At 39.9% G+C, this 18,250-nt stretch overlaps 2 protein-coding genes across 2 annotated transcripts; both read left to right on the forward strand.

The window, feature by feature from the left end:
* The first annotated feature begins 496 nt into the window (after positions 1-496).
* LOC147282356 (transcription factor bHLH48-like) lies at positions 497-5,912 on the forward strand. Its single transcript, XM_086247886.1, has 7 exons — positions 497-1,603; positions 1,709-1,828; positions 1,975-2,040; positions 3,646-3,714; positions 4,301-4,372; positions 5,062-5,269; positions 5,542-5,912. The coding sequence occupies exons 1-7, from the start codon at positions 1,082-1,084 to the stop codon at positions 5,577-5,579; spliced, it is 1,095 nt and encodes a 364-aa protein (XP_086104012.1). The 5' UTR covers positions 497-1,081; the 3' UTR covers positions 5,580-5,912.
* A 1,977-nt stretch (positions 5,913-7,889) lies between these two features.
* LOC147282357 (Pectin lyase-like superfamily protein) lies at positions 7,890-17,079 on the forward strand. Its single transcript, XM_086248011.1, is given in 6 exon segments — positions 7,890-8,632; positions 9,575-9,746; positions 9,748-9,907; positions 10,431-10,615; positions 10,617-10,766; positions 16,593-17,079. Coding segments are annotated over 6 exon segments (1,446 nt in total). The 5' UTR covers positions 7,890-8,006; the 3' UTR covers positions 16,746-17,079.
* Positions 17,080-18,250: the final 1,171 nt, after the last annotated feature.

Raw genomic sequence — 18,250 nt, forward strand, 5'->3', positions numbered from 1 at the left:
ATTATTGGGTGGGTATAAATGCAAGAAAATGACGGGTCATCTTCTTCTGTTACTAACAATGTCGGGGCTTGGTTCATAACGGTCCCCTCCCTATGGACTGATCACTGATGTATCATTTTACGGCCCAAGGTTTGTTTCTCCACTCACTCACCACTACCACTCTCTCACTTCTCCTTTGCGGTTTGACCACTGAACTAAGCTTCATACTAGTCATTTATTTTCTTCCTTGCTCATTATCAAAGAGAAAGAAGATAACAAGAATTTATTATTGAATTGCCACCAATCCATTGACATAAATTAGTGAAGGGACTTACCAAACAAGAAAACATAAATTAGTGAAAGTAAGGAATATAAATAGCAAGAGAACAAATTGTGATGTGCCTAGCAAAACAAACTAATTGTGATGTAGTGGATGCAAGTTAGTGACATATAAAATTAGCAAGGCCTTTCCATTAACAATAGGCAATAGCATGTAAAATGAAAATGAAATGAAATGCATTGTACAATACTAATAGTCTAAGGAAAAGAGCAAAAATGAAAAAAGGAGTTGAATTGGAGGGTAAAAGTGAAAGAAAAGGAAAATGGAGGCAGCGTTTAGCAAAGAGTGGTCCCCTTTGCTCCATTTTATCTCTTACCTCAGCTCAACGAACTGTAGTACTGTCACAAATGGAAGTAAGAATACTCGTTTCCCGTATAAAAATTAAGGAGGACACTCCAAGCAAGCAACGTTGCTTTCTCAATACTTCAAATGGTTTAGAAGTATTCTTTCTTCAGAAAACCCACTGAACCAGAACACACACACAGTCTACACAGAGAAGCAGAAAACAGACTCTTTGACCGCCATAACCATTCTATATATACCCACTAGCCCATTTTGCCCACATTTCCTTTCTCTCATTCACTCCCAAATTTCTCCACTGTTCGTTTCGAGAGCTTCATTGAATTTCTGGGTTTTGCTTAATTAGCACTGTTTGTGTGTGTGCATCAGTGTTTTTGTTGTTGGAGTTGAGAACCAGTTTGGGTTTTGCTTATTTGAGCTGGGTTTTGGGTTCAATTGCTTGCCCAACTCCGACCGAGACCCATGGACCCGAACGCAGGAACCGTACCCGGATCCATTGAACACGAAGAACCCGGACTCGAATCCCTCCAATTCCGCGAAGAAATCCACCGTCTCATGATGGTGCCGCCGGAGAGCGCCAGCTCCTTCACCGCGCTTCTAGAACTCCCGCCGACCCAGGCCATGGAGCTCCTCCACCTCTCGCCGGACTCCGACGCTGCTCCGACGCCGGCCGCCGCCATCTCCGGCCAGCCCTCCTACGTCCCCAACCCCAACCCTCCTCCTCCTTTCAATTCCAACCTCACTTTCCCCACCAACACCGCCCTAATCGAACGCGCCACCAAGTTCTCGATCTTCGCCGGCGACCACTCGCCGCCGGAGACGAGCTCCGTGCCGTCCAACTCCGGCGCCAATTTGGAGAAGGTGAAGAGCGAGCCCGCCGAGACCGACTCCAACCCCAACTCTTCTTCGCAGCTGACGCTCGAGACCAAGAACAACAGCAACAACCAGAGGTCCTCGGCCAAGAGAAAGGAGCGAGAGAAGAAGGTAATCCGACGATTTAGGGTTTCTAGGGTTTCCCCTTTTCGTGATTTTCCCCAAATTCGTGCCCCTGAAGCGAATGAATGAATTCCCTAATTTTCTGATATTCAGGTTAAAGTCTCGACGAAGAAGAGCAAGAGCGAAATCAAAGAAGACGCTGAGAAGATTCCCTATGTTCACGTCCGAGCCCGTCGTGGTCAAGCCACAGACAGCCATAGCTTAGCAGAGCGAGTAATCTCTTAATCTCTTAATTAAATTAAACCCATAATTAATTTTCACTAATTAGTTCATTTCTGCTAAATAAGGTTTTTCTGGAACATTATTTGTACTCTCTTTCTTATTATTATTATTATTTTTTATTTGGGATTTTATTTTAGGCGAGGAGAGAGAAGATCAATGCTAGGATGAAGCTGCTGCAGGAGCTGGTCCCAGGATGCAACAAGGTTTGTGATTAACTTGCGATCTTAATCTTTGGATTAATTGGTTGATTCAGATTTTGGGGATTATATTATATAATTGAATATGTGTCAGGAAAAGTGCAATTACGTTTTTAGATTATGTGCTTTTAATAACGGTTTTGTCACTGTCACCTTTTTCACAAAACTGTTTGCTTTTGTACCAAGAAAACTGCTCGGTGGCTTGTCCCAGTGGCATTTCCGTAATTTGCACTTGCATTTTTTTTTTTTTCTTTTTGTTGTTGTGAGGAGAATTGTGAGAAAGGAAAGGTGGTGGTGGGGGTGGGGTACTGGGTTTGGTGAGGAGTCTTTTTTTAGGTTAATTTTGACATCTGGATTTTCTTTTAATTTTGGTCAGGATATATATATATATTGTTTTTTTTGTCAAATGACAATTTGTACTTCCAAATTAGTCTCAACTTCTTAGAAGTGCCCAGCAAACAAGAGAGGAAAAAGAAAAGGAAATATGACTAATTATAAAATAGCTGAATTTTTTTTCTTTCAATTTTGTATCTACCCTTTAATGCTTGAAACATTGTCATGGGGCAATGCTAGGCTTGCTAGCTGGACTGAGTTGAAGTGCTTGGTTGGGAGACCCACATAGTGGGCATGTTGAATTAGATATTTATGGGTCCCATGCACAAGTTAAATGCTAAGCCCTCTTCTGGGGGTGCATAGTACTGTCATCTATAAGAGTTTGGTAGCCATCCTTAGTTGGATGACAGAAAAAGGAAGACTAGAGAAAACCTCCTTTAACAACCTGCCCCTGACCTAACTGCGTGGGACATTATGATATGATAAAGAGTCCCATTTGTTATTCACTTGATTAAGCTGAAGCAAAGATCTGTAGCATGGAGAGGTTGATGGCAAGTATTTGGGCCTTTCTAGGATACTTCCTCTGTAAAATTGGTCAGGACAAAATTGTTAAATAAAATCAGCAAATTGCCTTTTCCTGGGACCACACTAATCATTTTTTTTTCTGAAATTTCAGAGGTAGGGCATAGATTCAGTAGTTGAAAATAAATTGATATTAATTGCTAGCAGCTCTCTTATACAATTAAAGACAATCACATTGCAATTGATCCAGTGAGATTTACACTGCTGAAAACTGGTGAGATTGCTGTAAAATTTTAATGATTGGAGCTATAAGATCAGTATAGCTTACTCCACCTGATATTTACCTTGTGGAAAGGCCAAATGAGAACGCTCTTTTTTATAATGAGTTGTTTCTTTAAGTGTATATCTGATTCATTGTTCTTGACATGTATCCAAATTTGTAACTACCACTTGAGTCTGCATCTTGCCATAAAAATATTTGAGTTTCAAAGGTGCTTTCCTCATTTGGCCAAATGGTAGAGGTTCAAACTCTTTTTTGCTAATACCTTTAAATTGTACATGAGGAGATGAAACATTACGATCGTGAGATGGATTTCCCAGTAATTACAGGGTTTGTTCCATCTTGTTGGGTTGAATGTGTGTTAAATGTTCTTTAAAGAATACCTTGAATCATTAGAATATTTGAGCGCATTTTCTTAGAAATAGTTTATGCTTCCAACTTCCATAGTCACTGACTAAAACAATTTTGCTTTGCAGATTTCAGGTACAGCATTGGTTCTGGATGAAATCATCAATCATGTGCAATCCCTACAACGTCAAGTTGAGGTCAGGCCTGCTGCACTTCTCATACATCTCAAGTAATAGTTTTAACACTCTGCAATAAGAAGGCTTGAACTTGAAAAAAACTGGTTGGAGAATCCTTTATTCCATTGTTCCTTTGAATGAGGCTGGAACTAACTGATGGGTACTTCTGCACCTTAAGTGGGCTAAGTGGAAACGTAATCCAGAGATATGTGATTTAACCATCGGATATGTCATATAAAATCCCTTGCGCAAAACTTACCATAGTCATCTAAACTTGGGACCTGGTTTGTATATTTTCAGTGCCTTCTTCCCTGTATAGCATTTCCATTTTCAAAAGGTCTTAGAGAGTTGCTGAAAATCCAAAATTATTCATCTTTAACTTTGCCAAGTACTTGTGCATCATTATGGATCTAGACTCTAGATCCTGTCCTTTCGTACCACCATTTTGGTTTCGAGTACTTTTACCTGCTTTAGTTATTCCCCCACTTTTAGCTACAAAGCAAGTGAAAAGTCGAAACAATCCTAGGAATGAAGTTATCGTACTGATAATTTGAACTATCTTTCACCACCATGTTCTCATTCTGGTTAAATGTTTCATTTATTTCAGTTCTTATCAATGAGACTTGCGGCAGTCAACCCAAGAATTGATTTCAACCTCGATAATATATTGGCTACCGAAGTAAGTCTTATGTAGCTCCTTTAATTACTATTTTGTTTTTATTTTGGGTATTGCTAAGCTGTACTTTTGTTTTATCAGTTGTTCAGTACTCCTTTTGGGGTATGGATGCATGCCTGCCTGTTATGCAATAATTTTAGACTAGTTACTTGCACCTTGGTTTGGCCTGTAATCATATACTAATGATGTCAAATTGAAGATTTTGGATTTCTAATTTGCATCATTACAAAATGCTACCCAAATATGAAATGATAGTATGACACTTTTCAACCATTAATATGTCAGGCCAGTGGTTGAGTTTTGGACCATCTATTCTGTCTGGCATCTGGCTACATTTAATTTTTGACTTTTCTTTAGATTATGATAGATTATTATTAATAATTAAGTTACTATAATAGTCAGACAATCTAGATGTCATTTATATTTTGTGTTTGTTTTAGAGGGACTCCTGCAATTGGAGGTCCATGCACAATGCCCCTACATGGGGATTAACCGGAGGGAGTTATACCTATTTAGTGGGACTCCTGGAGTTGGGGGTCCATGGACGAGGAACATTTTCTTTGTTTGTAGTAGAGTTGTGGTAATTGACAGGCTACACTACTTCATGGAGCAAGTTCTATCCTTGATTTAGTGTTCAAAGGTTGATACTCAATATGTGACTGATATATTTGGTTATCCTCCATAACTTTCAGAGTGGATCTCTAATGGAAAGTAACCTCTCCAATATGGTTACACCTCTGATGTGGCCAGAAGTCCCAATCAATGGGAACAGACAACAGTACCAACAGCAATGGCATTTTGATGCGCTTCAGCAGCCAGGTTGGGGGAGGGAAGAAGATAACCATACTTTTATTACTCCAGAGGCCTCACTTATCAGTTGCGACTCTTCAGCAAATTCAGGTAGACTTGAATGAATGTTATTGTTCATACATCTGTTTTGTTTATCTGCCTCCAAAAAGACCAAAACCTAACCATTGACAACGTGGTTTGCATATCACATTTTCAGGCAAAGTTTTCTAGATAGAAGAATTTTGCTTTAGTGTGCTATCCTCACACTCCAAGTAGTCATATTTTTGTTGACAAGTATACATTAGGCACCATTTATTCCATTTCTTACCCAAAAAACAATATGAAATAGTGGGATTAACTTCATTTTTGTTATTGTTGCACAGCATCTCTGCACACAAGTCACTTGAAGATTGAGCTGTGAAGACGTAATTAAGTTCTACAGTAGAAGTGTATATATCAAGTATAGTATTAAATTAGTAGTTAGCAGGAAGTAGAGGAAATGCTTCGGAATTCATGGCGGGTTTCTGTGTTTCGTATTTGTCAGGGTCAGTTAAAAATCCTGATTTCCCTCAACTAGAGAGGAAATAGATCTGGTATGTTATTCTTATAATATATAACTATATGTATATTCTAACTTTGAGGGTCATTCAATCTATTACTTATTTTTTGAACTGATTGATTGATTCCTATTTGTAAAATCATTGAATGAACCTCTGCTTGACTATTATTGAAGAACTTCTTTGTTCGCCGTGCACCATCAAGTTCTCTGCACTTGTTTCTTTTATGACATAACAAGGGCTAAGATGAAAGCTAATGTGGTTCTGAAAGTGGTTCCTTAATTTTCTATTTAGTAATTATTTTTTGGGACTACAGAATGTTTAAGTAATGGTTAAATTAGTCCCTGTACGTGCAAAGACCAAAATAATCCCCCCCTCATTTACAGTTCAATTTAAATGAATTTTGCATTAGAATTTGAATGGTTATTGAGGATTTGCTATGCAGCCTATGCCTTTGGTGAAAGTCCATGTACAGCTCAATTTCTTATGGAGGATTTGTATTCAGTAAGTGCAGCAAACTTGTAATATAAACATATGAAAAACAACATTCTCTTGTTCTCTAAACAGTAAATTTGGACTGGAGAGCTGTTAGGGGGGCTGTTCAGACCACCCAAACTTACTAAGTTGACCACCCCATTCAAATTTTATCCCTTTTGGCCCATTTTGCCCCTGCATAAAAAAAAAACCCACCCCTCCAATTTTGGCCGGCCACCACTCCCCGCCGCCGGCGCAACCCACCCCCTCCCCATGGCCGGCGCGACCCCCTCTCCCCACCGCCGGCGCGACCCACCCCTCCCCATCGCCGGCGCGACCCCCCCTCCCCTGGCCCGATCTCCTTCTCTTTCTCTTCCCTCTCTCTGCCATCTTCTCTCTCTCCCCTCTGTCTGCCTCCCTCCCTCACCGGACCACCATGGGTGGCCGGCGCGACCCCATAGACCTCCAGATCGGGGGTGGGGGATGGGTGCGACGGGGGCTGGGGCTGGGGTGTGCGACGGGGGCTGGGCTTGGGGTGAGGGGTGGGGGCGGGCAGACTGGGGATGGGTGTGACGGGGGCTGGGGCTGGGGGGTGCGACGGGGGCTGGGCTTGGAGTGAGGGGTGCGGGCGGGCTGGGGATGGGTGCGACGGCGGCAGGCTTGGTGTGAGGGGGTGCGGGCGGGCTGGGGAGGGGCTGGCTGGGTAGGGGTGGGCTGGCTGGGTGGGGGCGGGCTGGGGAGGGGAGGGGAGGGGATGGGTGGGGGAGGAGAAGAGGAGGGGAGATGCGGTGGGAAGGGGAGGGGTCGCGCCGGCGGTGGGGTTGCACCGGCGGCGGGGAGAGGTGGCTGGCCAAAATTTGGAGAATGGGCATGCAGGGGCAAAATGGTCAAAAATGGGCAAAATTTTAGGGGGGTGGTCAACTCAGCAAAATAGGGTGGTGTGAATAGCCCCCCCCCCTCGGCCGAGCTGTTATTCTCCAAACCCATAAACAAGAGCTGAATCACCCTCCCTGGGCCCAATGGAATTTTATAAAGCCCATAAATCCAACTAGGCCCAGAATGAGAGTAGTAAATAAAGAAAGTCCTATCTGGTATTAGTAGTGACTAGTGAGCTATATATATCTATGCAGATAGGAACTTTCATTATTGCTGAGAAATTTCTCATATTAGTTGCAGAGATGTTGAGTACCTATGCCATACTCTACAATGGTGGTAGTTGCAGACCTCCAATCGATATCCTATATACACACACTGGCACACTGCTACCTCCTAATTCCAGTAGCTTCTTTCTGTTCTTTGCCTTTACAAAAAGCTTTGTCACCACGGATCTCTGGATCAATTCTCATTGTCACATTTTTATGGTTAATAACAATATCAACTTTGACAACAAGCCATGTGCATAACATAAAGTTCCAATGGCACTCATCTTAGTCATCTACTATCCTTGAAGAAAAACGTTCAAGTCCCAACAGATGATATTACTCCAATCTGTTCAAGCTTGGGAGGCAAATGCATCCGCAAACTAATTACATGAAAAATATATGCAATTATGATAAAAATTTATCTAGTGTATATATTTTGTGTGTTTATCTCTTTCATCACGTGATAATTCAGATGTTAATTCAAATGATCATCAAAGAGATAAACACAATAAATATACACAACTGTTATTATACAAAAGTTTTGAATCATAGAAGAGAGTAATAGTAATGTATAAATAAATAACTATATTTAAATCATTCTCTATTTGCACCCTGTATAAAAGCAGAGTGATGAGTATATTGACTTCAAACTTTTAAAAGCAGCCGAAATTCCAAATGGCCATTCCCCCACCTCCTCCACTCCTCATCCAACCAATCACTGTCTTCTTCTTCTTCTTCTTCCTCTTTTTATTTCCTCTCATCCAATCCCAATCCCACTCCGCCACGTCACCCATCATCGAACTCCCCACCACCCCCACCACCGTCTCCGTCACCGCATTCGGCGCCGCGGGAGACGGCGTCCGCTACGACACCTCCGCCATCCAATCCGCCATCGACAGCTGTCCTCCCGCCACTACCACGCCCTGCCACGTCACCTTCCCTTCTCCAGGCACCTACCTGACGGCCACGATCCACCTCAAATCCGGCGTCGTATTGGACATCGAAGAAGGCGCTAAGATCCTGGGCGGGCCGAGGCTGGAGGACTACCCTCGCGAGCAGCGGAGGTGGTACGTGGTGCTGGCGGAGAACGCCAGCGACGTCGGGATCACCGGCGGCGGAGTGGTGGACGGGCAGGGCCTGGAGTTCGTGAAGAGGTTCGATGCGAGGAAGAACGTGATGGTGAGCTGGAACTGGACCGGTGCTTGCTTGGGGGACGAGTGCCGGCCCAGACTCGTCGGCTTCATTGGCTGTCGAAACGTCAAGCTTTCCAATCTTCAGTTGCGTCAGCCCGCTTATTGGTGGTGCGTTTTCTTAATTACCAATTTTTTTTTTATTTTACGTTTTTTAATATATTCTTAATTTCATTATGGCATTATCTTCTAATTTACATATATATATATATAAAATGATAAACATTCAACATATGGATATTGTCATTATTGAATGGTTCAATTATTGAGATTTGTCGCTATAGCCTATTAGCTAAAGTTACAAGTCACACAGCCATATACAGTGTCACCCTAAGTTACAAATCACACTCAACCTTATACAATGTCACTCGAATGACCATTTGGTCTAGTGGCAATCAGTCTGTCTCTACTATGTGGGAGGAGATTCTGAATTCAAATATCATGTACAACAGTTATTGCTAATTAAGAGAAAAATATAATCACTTGTTTCCTTTAAGTTTTTTTTTTTTTACACTTTTGGTACTCAAATTTTGTTCCGTTCCCCAATTAAGTATCTAAACTAGCTTTTGAATCTAATAAGTTATAAATCCTAATTTTGTTTTTTAAATTAAGAGAAGTTGTCATGTACAAATTGATTATATAAACTATGTTTTTGTACCTAATAAGTTTGTATCCTAATTTAGTAAAAGTTGTCTCGTGCAATGCACATGAATAGGCTTAATTACCTTTAGGAATGTGGTCATGGAAAATGCACATGACTACTTCTGTTAATTTGATTGACAAAATTAGGATTTACGACTGATTAGATACAAAATCATAGTTTAGGTACTCAATTAGAGAAAATTTGAATTTAGGTCCCAAATGGGGACACATATCAAAGTTTGGTTACCAAAAATAAATTAAAGTCTTTCAACTATTTGTACCACATTTTCGGACCGCATTCTCAATCACTTCACATCTGTTAAGGCTGTGGTTAGGTTGACTATTATGTTCTTTAGTTGTACAACATTGAACTCTAGCCATGTATCTGATGGACACATTGCATGATTGCAGCTTGCACATTGTACAGTGTGAGAACATTTCCATTCAAGATGTTTCAATTTATGGAGATTTTAATACACCCAACAATGATGGGATAGATATTGAGGATTCGAATAATACAGTCATTACTAGATGCCATATCGATACCGGAGATGATGCTATCTGTCCAAAGACATACACTGGCCCCCCTTTATAACTTAACAGTAACAGATTCTTGGATTCGAACAAAGTCTTCAGCCATCAAACTTGGTAGTGCTAGTTGGTTCGATTTTAAGGGTCTGGTGTTCGACAATATCACTATTGTAGATTCTCATAGAGGGCTGGCATTCCAAATACGCGATGGAGGTAAATAATATTCACTAGCATTTCTTGCATTATTGTCATGACCATGGAATGGAGATCGGTGCATTTTTCACCATTACAATCTGCTTATCAAAGTAATTGATGAGATTGTTTGAACCTAAGCTTGAACTTTTAATATAGAACTTGCAGACTAATCTCTTGGTGCTAGCTTAGCGCTAGTTTGTATGCAAATTGGTCAGCTTTCTGAAAGTTTGCATATATTGATATGAACTTATTTATACTGGGCGCAGCAGCAGGTCAGTTACTGTCAGCCGTAGATGCATGTGGGTCTCACAGTAGGTCTCGCGTGCATCAACTGTTGACAGCAGCTGACGCAGCATGAGGACTTTCCTAAACAAACTTTTTTTTTTTCTGTGGTTTGTATGACTGTCTTCAAAGTTGAATCAACCAACAAATTGGTTTAACTAAGTAGCAACTGGACTTGGTAACTGTTTAATAGCTGATTTCAGCTAGCTTTAATAGCTTTCTCAGTACAATGAGACAACTAATTATTCACCTTGTGCAGGAAATGTGAGCGATGTTACCTTCTCAAACATTAACATCAGCACAAGATACTATGACCCATCCTGGTGGGGAAGAGCAGAGCCTATTTATGTTACTACTTGTCCGCGAGACTCAGATTCAAAGGAGGGTTCAATCTCTAACCTAATCTTCGTTAACATCACTTCAATTTCCGAAAATGGTGTATTCCTTATCAGGTTCTAAAGGTGGGCTTCTTAGTGATTTGAGATTCATTAACTTGAATCTGACTTACAGAAGATGGACCAACTATGCTGGTGGGTTGGTAGACTACAGACCAGGGTGCCAGGGACTGGTTAATCACAGCACAGCTGGCATCATCATGGAACTAGGGCTCACCAAATAGCCCAAGGCCCGAAGCCCACCCGAAGCCCGCCCAGCCCATTGGGCCCGAAGCCCGATGTGGCCCGACATTTGGGCCGGGCCGGCCCGGCCCGAAATTTTTTGGGTTGGGCTTGGGCCATCCCCTTGAAGCCCACGGCCCGCCCAAAGCCCGGCCCGCTTAGGCCCGCTCAAAGCCCGCCCAAAGCCCGGTCCAAAGCCCGGCCCGAAGCCCAAAGCCCAAAGCCCAAAGCCCGAAGCCCAAAGCCCAAAGCCCGTTTAATATCTTCAATAAAAAAAATATAGGATTTTGGCTATGTTCTAAATCGAACTTGAGACCTCATAGAACAAATTTCAACTCTCAACCAACTGAGCTAACTAGTTTATTTGTCTAATTGGTGAATCATAACATATTTAATAGGTTTTTCGTTTGTTTATTCTAATAAATTATTAATATGTTTATTAAGTTATTATAATTCTATAATGTTAGTAAATACTAAATAGTAATAGTGTAAACTATACTATGTAAGTATGTAATACCATAAATAATAAACTTTTAAAATTATATACAACATTACAAATTTACAACTATAATAAAACATAAATGTATATGTGCATATACAATTTTTATAATACAACTATAATTGAAGTTATTAAACCATGATGGCATGATTGTTCATTACTTTAACAATTTGAACCGTTCATTTTATATGTTGATAGTCAAATATCATCCTTACAAAAAATCGGTCGAATCGGAATTCATTTACTCGTTCGATTATCATTAAAAAAACCATGATCGTTAATTAATTCGACCATCATTACGTCATTTTTAACATCTTTGATTGAGCTAATTTTTTGCAAGCAATCTCTTTGAGTGGGGAACTAAAACTTGAACGGTTCGGATCGTTGAAAACACGATCGATATATGAGCTTCTACATATAAATACACTTGAAGAGTTGAAGAGTATAATTCTAATAACTTTATCGTTGAAACCTTATTGTTTTCATAATTGTGAAGACCACAATGTGATTTCAACAATCTGAACCGTTCATTTTCTATATTCATAGTCAAAGATCATCCTTACAAAAAATCAGCAAAATCGGAATTCATCTACCCATTCGATTATCATTAGAAAAACAACGATCGTTCATTAATTCGACCACCGTTACGTCATTTTTACATCTCTGATTGAGCTAATTTTTTGCAAGGGATTCTCTTTGAGTGGGGAACTAAAACTTGAACGGTTCGGGATCGTTGAAAACACGATCGATATATGAGCTTCTACATATAAATACACTTGAAGAGTTGAAGAGTATAATTTTAATAACTTTCTCGTTGAAACCTTATTGTTTTCATAATTGTGAAGACCACAACGTGATTTCAACAATCTGAACCGTTCATTTTCTATATTCATAGTCAAAGATCATCCTTACAAAAAATCAGCAAAATCGGAATTCATCTACCCATTCGATTATCATTAGAAAAACAACGATCGTTCATTAATTCGACCACCGTTACGTCATTTTTACATCTCCGATCGAGCTAATTTTTTGCATGAATTATTTTTGAGTGAGAAATTAAAATTTGAACGGTTCAGATCGTTAAAAACACAATTGCATCATTTGTTTATAAAACATATGTAATAAAATATATAATAAAGCATATATTACACATGTAATAAAATTAAAAAATCCAAACCCCATCCAAACCCCATCCAAACCCCATCCAAACCCTGAAACCCCATCCAAACGGACCAAACCCCATCCAAACCCCTAAGCCCAAACCCCAAAATACCCTAAACTAATAAAATATTAAACCCTAAGTCATAAGTATATAAACGTCTCACACTCTCACTGTCTCACACTTTCACTATAACCCTAACTCTCAACAGTCGCCGCCTCCTTCACACTCTCAACATCAGTCATCAGTGATCTGTGATCTCGCCAAACTTCACACTCTCAAAGTCTCAAACTTCTCACTTCTCAAACCCTCTCGGCCTCTCCATCATCACCATCATCACTCTCGCCATCTCGCCACCTCGCCATCTCGCCATCCACCTCGCCACCTCGCCATCTCGCCACCTCCGCCTCGCCATCTCGCCATCCACCTCGCCACCTCGCCATCTCGCCACCTCGCCATCTCGCCATCTCGCCACCTCGCCATCTCGCCATCTCGCCATCCACCTCGCCATCTCGCCATCCACCCTCTCGGCCTAACCCCTAAGGCCCTAACCCCATCTCGCCATCTCGCCATCTCGCCACCCTAACCCCGATTCACCATCTCGCCACCCTAACCCCTTCAACATCAGACTCTCAGACCCTCTCGGCCTCTCCTAGGGTTCACTCAGTCTCAGCCTCTCTCCATCATCACCATCATCACCGATTCACCATCTCGCCACCCCCAACTCCGATCGAACCCAGGCTACCTAGCAACCCAGCCTCTCTCCAGAAAGCAAGCCCAACCCACCAACTCCGATCGATCGGACTCGATCCGATCAATTAATGATCAGATCGAGATCTGAACTGCGATCGGATAGTTGATAGCACTATCGCTCAGACAGTCCGAGCACCACCGCAACGCCACCTTCGCACCAGCGACTCCGCCGCAAGCTCCCTGCCAGTTTGTCTCCCTTTGCGTGTAACTGTGTAAGTGTAAGTCATTTTCCTGCCAGTTTGCCTCCCTTTGTCATTTTTGTGATTTCAGCAAAAAATTCATCACTGTTTCACTAATTGTGTTTTTTTTTTGTTGTGTGTGTAGCTGTGGTGAAGATTAATAGCTTGTGGTGAAGCTGTCCTGTGTAGGAGTTGGCCTCTTGTGTTGGTGCTGGTGCTGGCTGCTGTGTGAGTGGCAAATGGCAATTTGCTGAATTTCAGTTATTTGCATTTTGCTGGTATTTTTTTTATGATAAGATCTGGTGTTTATGATAAGATCTGGTGTTTATTTGCAGTTTGCTGGTATTTTTTTTTGCTGGTAGTGTTATTTGCAGTTTGCTGGTATTTTTTTGCTGATAGTGTTATTTGCTGGTATTTATTTGCTGGTAGTGTTATTTGCTGGTTATTTGTTGGTAGTTTTTTTAGGATGTCTACTCACCCAGAGTCTAGTGTAATTGGAATCCATGAATCCATTGGTTCCCCCCCATCCACCCCAATCTAATTCTATTCCTAAATCCAGTAGAAGTGAAGTGTGGAACTGGTTTGAAAAAGTTGTTGAAATTGAAAATGGTAAATCTGTTACAAAAGCAAAATGTGCAATATGTGGAAAAAAATTAGATGCAGTTCTTCAAATGGTACTACTCATTTAGCTCGTCATTATAGGAAACATCTTGAAAGCCAAAATGTTAATATTGGTAATCAAATGCTTTTACAATCAAATGCTGCTGGTAATTTGTCAAATTTTGTTTATAAAGAGGAAAATGCTCGAAAAGAAGTAGTTGATTTTATAGTTAGGGCAGAATTACCTTTTACCTTCGTGGAAAACATGATTTTAAAGGAATGATTCAAAGAGGCTTTACTCCACAATATAAAGGAATTTCTGCCACAACTTGTAAAAGGGATGTTATGAAACTGTTGTTGAAGGAAAATCTCAATTGCTGTCTTATTTTGAAAAATATGAAGGCAGAATTTGTTTGACTTCTGATGTTTGGTCTTCTAGACAAAAAATTGGGTTTTATGTCATTAACTGCTCACTTCATTGATGCTGATTGGAATTTAAATAAAAGGATTATTTGTTTTAAAATGATTGAGTATCCACACAGTGGACAGTCACTTGCAACTCATATACATGAGGAACTCAACTCTTGGCGTATCCACAATAAATTTTTTCAATTACACTAGATAATGCTTCAAATAATGATGTTTGTTGCTGATTTGCTGCCTTTATATCTTATGATTGATGATGTGCCTAGACAAATGTTTTCATGTGCGTTGTTGTGCTCATGTTATGAACCTGATTGTGCAAGATGGTTTGGCTATTTTAGGTCCTTCTATTGATAAAATTGTTGCAATTGTGCGTAGTTTGAATTCTTCAAATAAGAGACATGAAATTTGGAAAAAATGTTGTGTTGATGTTCGTTTGGATAAGAGAAACATAGACAATGATGTTCCTCATAGGTGGAATTCCACATATGCATTGTTAGAAGTAGCGATTCAATATAAAGCTGCCTTGCATAGATATGTTCAGACAATAAATCAATCAACTAGAAGTTCTACTTTACCGATTCCATCTGAACATGATTGGCTTGTTGCTCAGTTTGTTTGTGGTTTTTTAAAGACTTTTGATTCTTCAACAAAAATATTATGTGGTGTGTATTATCCCTACTTCTAGTCGTGTGCTGACTTGTTTGATTGATATTCATTGTGCATTTCAATCATATTCTCATATTAATGCATTTGAAACTGCTATGGTTGCTATGAAAAGTAAATTTGATAAATATTGGGCAACTTTTCCTAAATTGTTTTGTTTTGCTACTGTTATGGATCCTAGGTTCAAAAATTTGGGCAATTAGTGAGTGGTTAAATGTTATTGGTTGTGAGGAAGATGACATAAAGGTAAAGGTAGATGAAATTAAGTCTTCTCTGTTTAAATTGTATGACCATTACAAGACTAATGTGCCTGCTGCATCATCACGAAACTCTACTGAAACCACAACTAATCCTCAAAGTACTGTTTCTGGTAGTACTAGTTCTTCCCCAATTTCTATTCCTAACTTTCAAACAGTGCTATGAGAGCCTTGAAAATGGCAAAGGTGCAATCCTCTGTTTGTTCTACTTCTGATTTGCAATACTATCTTGATGCACCGGTTTTAGATGATGTTGATGAAACTGCATTTTCTGTTTTGGGATGGTGGAAATCACATGATACACAATATCCTGTGCTTTCCATCATGGCCCGTGATTTGCTAACTGTTCCAGCTTCAACTGTTGCATCCGAAGCTGCTTTTAGTGCAGGTGGTAGAGTGGTATCGGAGAAGAGGGCTAGCTTGAGTCCGAACACTATAGAAGCTCTAATCTGCGTCAAAGATTGGCGCTTAGCTGAGGCAAGAATGCAAGAGGCTGCTCAAGAGGAGGATTGGGCAGAGGATCTAATGAATATCAAGCTATCAAGACCTGAATTTGTTGAAGAAGAGAGCCTTTCCCCTGCTGAATCAGCCACCTGATTAACTGATTTTATTTTTTCAGTTTCACTATTGGTTTGTAATTTGTAAACTCCATAAGGAGTTAAGCACCCATAACTCATAACTGCATATTGTTACTTTTAGTATAATTAAATCAATACATTTCAGTTTTGAGGGTTGTGTATGTGCCAACCTAGTTGGGATGTACATGTGAAATGCAAATGATAGATAGGTTGTGTAGGTGCCAACCTAGTTGGGATGTACACATTCTATAGTGATGCATTTCCCCCTCTATTTATAATTAAATTATATGTTGTTAACTTGTTAAATTGTGACTTTGAGAGCTGACATTGCAAAATTTTGGCAAGTTAAAACCAATGAATTAGTCAAAACCAATGAATTAGTATCTGCTAAGTTTTATAACTAGACATAAATTAGGCAATAAATTAAGCAATTTGAGAAGCCAAAAAAGCCTAATTTGGGCTGCCCGTTCGGGCCTATTGGGCTGCCCGTTCGGGCTAGTCCGGCCCGGCTCTAAAGCCCGTTAGTCTCAAGCCCCGATGGGTGGGCTTCGGATTTGTGTATTCAGGCCCAAGCCCAGCCCGGCCCGGCCCGAAAGTTCTGTTGGGCTCTTGTAATTCAAGCCCGAGCCCGGCCCGAGCCCGAAAGATTGGGCCTGGGCCAGCCCGGCCCGGCCCATTGCCGACCCCTACATGGAACACATTAATGGATTGGTGGTTGAGAACGTTGACATGAGATGGTCTGATGATCCATTAAGGCAATGGAATAATCCCTTGGATTTCAGGTCTTCTACTGTAAATAACATATCTCTGCTTAATTTTCATTCAGGCTTGTACAAACAGTGAAAGAGGGAGATAGAGACTAGAAAGAAGCACTAAATAATGCCATTCTTTTGATTGTACATTGGGGTTGGATTCAAAATTTTACCACGAGACATGGGAGTGTATGTGTACCCCAATTTGTAAGAATGCAGGTCATTGGGAAATAATGAGTACAGGTTTGGTTTGGTGTTTTGTGAGACTGAAAACACGAAATATCTGCTTGTTACTGCTCATGCCAACTTGACATTATCAAAACCAACATTGCCTTTCACTTTCAAGCCATTAGAATGTGATCAATGTGGCCACCAAACAAAACAATTTCTAATTGTTTCTTATGCTGTGACCTATTTTTAACCAACTCCTTGATGATACAATATTATAACTCTATCCCACTCCAAACTACAATATTATGCACTTCCATTATCAAATGTCAAATTCATGGGTGTCTGCGCTGTCTAGCAAGTGTTAGGTGGGCCCATTTTATGTGTTCTTTTTTCTTTTTCAATAAAACGATATTAGCGAACGAAATTTGAACTTGAAATCTCAATATAAGGATAACTGCTATTGAATTCAAGAGGAGGGCTTTCTATTAGGGGTGGGCGCAATGCGGTTTGACTCACTTTTCCCCCGGAACCGTGCGCCGTGCTGGACATTAATACACGGTGTGGTTCAGTGTTTAAAACCGTGAAAGAAATAAAAAAACCCAAACCAAACCAGACCATTCAAGGTGCGGTGCGGTGCGGTTCTGGGCCTAATGGGCTATTATTCAGATTAGCACTTTTGGGCCTCACATTTATTTTTTTTAAGCCTAAGCCCAATTATTTAATGATGCAAACTCATCCTAATTAACAAGTTTTGGCAACAGAAAAATAAATTTACAAGTTAATTCAATGAATTTAACCAAAAAGACTCACACCTTATATGGCATGTAGCTTCTACACTTATATAGTATATAACTATATATTATACCCTAGAACTATAAACAATTAAAAATTTTAGTATATAGAGTATAAACTATAAATAATATACTAATTTTTTATATATAGAATATAAAGAATATACTAATTTTATTATATAGGGTAATGGGTATAACTAAAATTATATACTAAAACATTATTAATTTATTATTATATTATATATCTACAAAATAGGTCATAGGGTTATATAAAATATATTTTAGGGTTTAGATCTACAAAATAGGTCATAGGGTTATATAAAATATATTTTAGGGTCTAAACCCTAAAATATAGCTATGTTAATATTAATTCTAATATTTTATTAGGGTTTAGGGTTTATGGTCTAAAGTTTATAAAAATGTGTACAAAAAGTGTATAAAAAGTATATAATAATGGTATAAATATATATATAAAATGGTGTATAATATGTATAAAAATATAAAAAAATATATTTTTTGCAAATATGCAGTGCGGTTAAATAAGGTGTAGAACCGGAACCGAAATCGGAGAAAACCGGTGCAGTTCGATTTTTTTGACGGTGTTGACTTTTTTTGGTCAACGCAATTTTTTGCG

The sequence above is a fragment of the Dryas octopetala genome, chromosome 6, assembly GCF_963921425.1.
Source record: "Dryas octopetala chromosome 6, drDryOcto1.1, whole genome shotgun sequence".
Lineage (NCBI taxonomy): Eukaryota > Viridiplantae > Streptophyta > Magnoliopsida > Rosales > Rosaceae > Dryas > Dryas octopetala.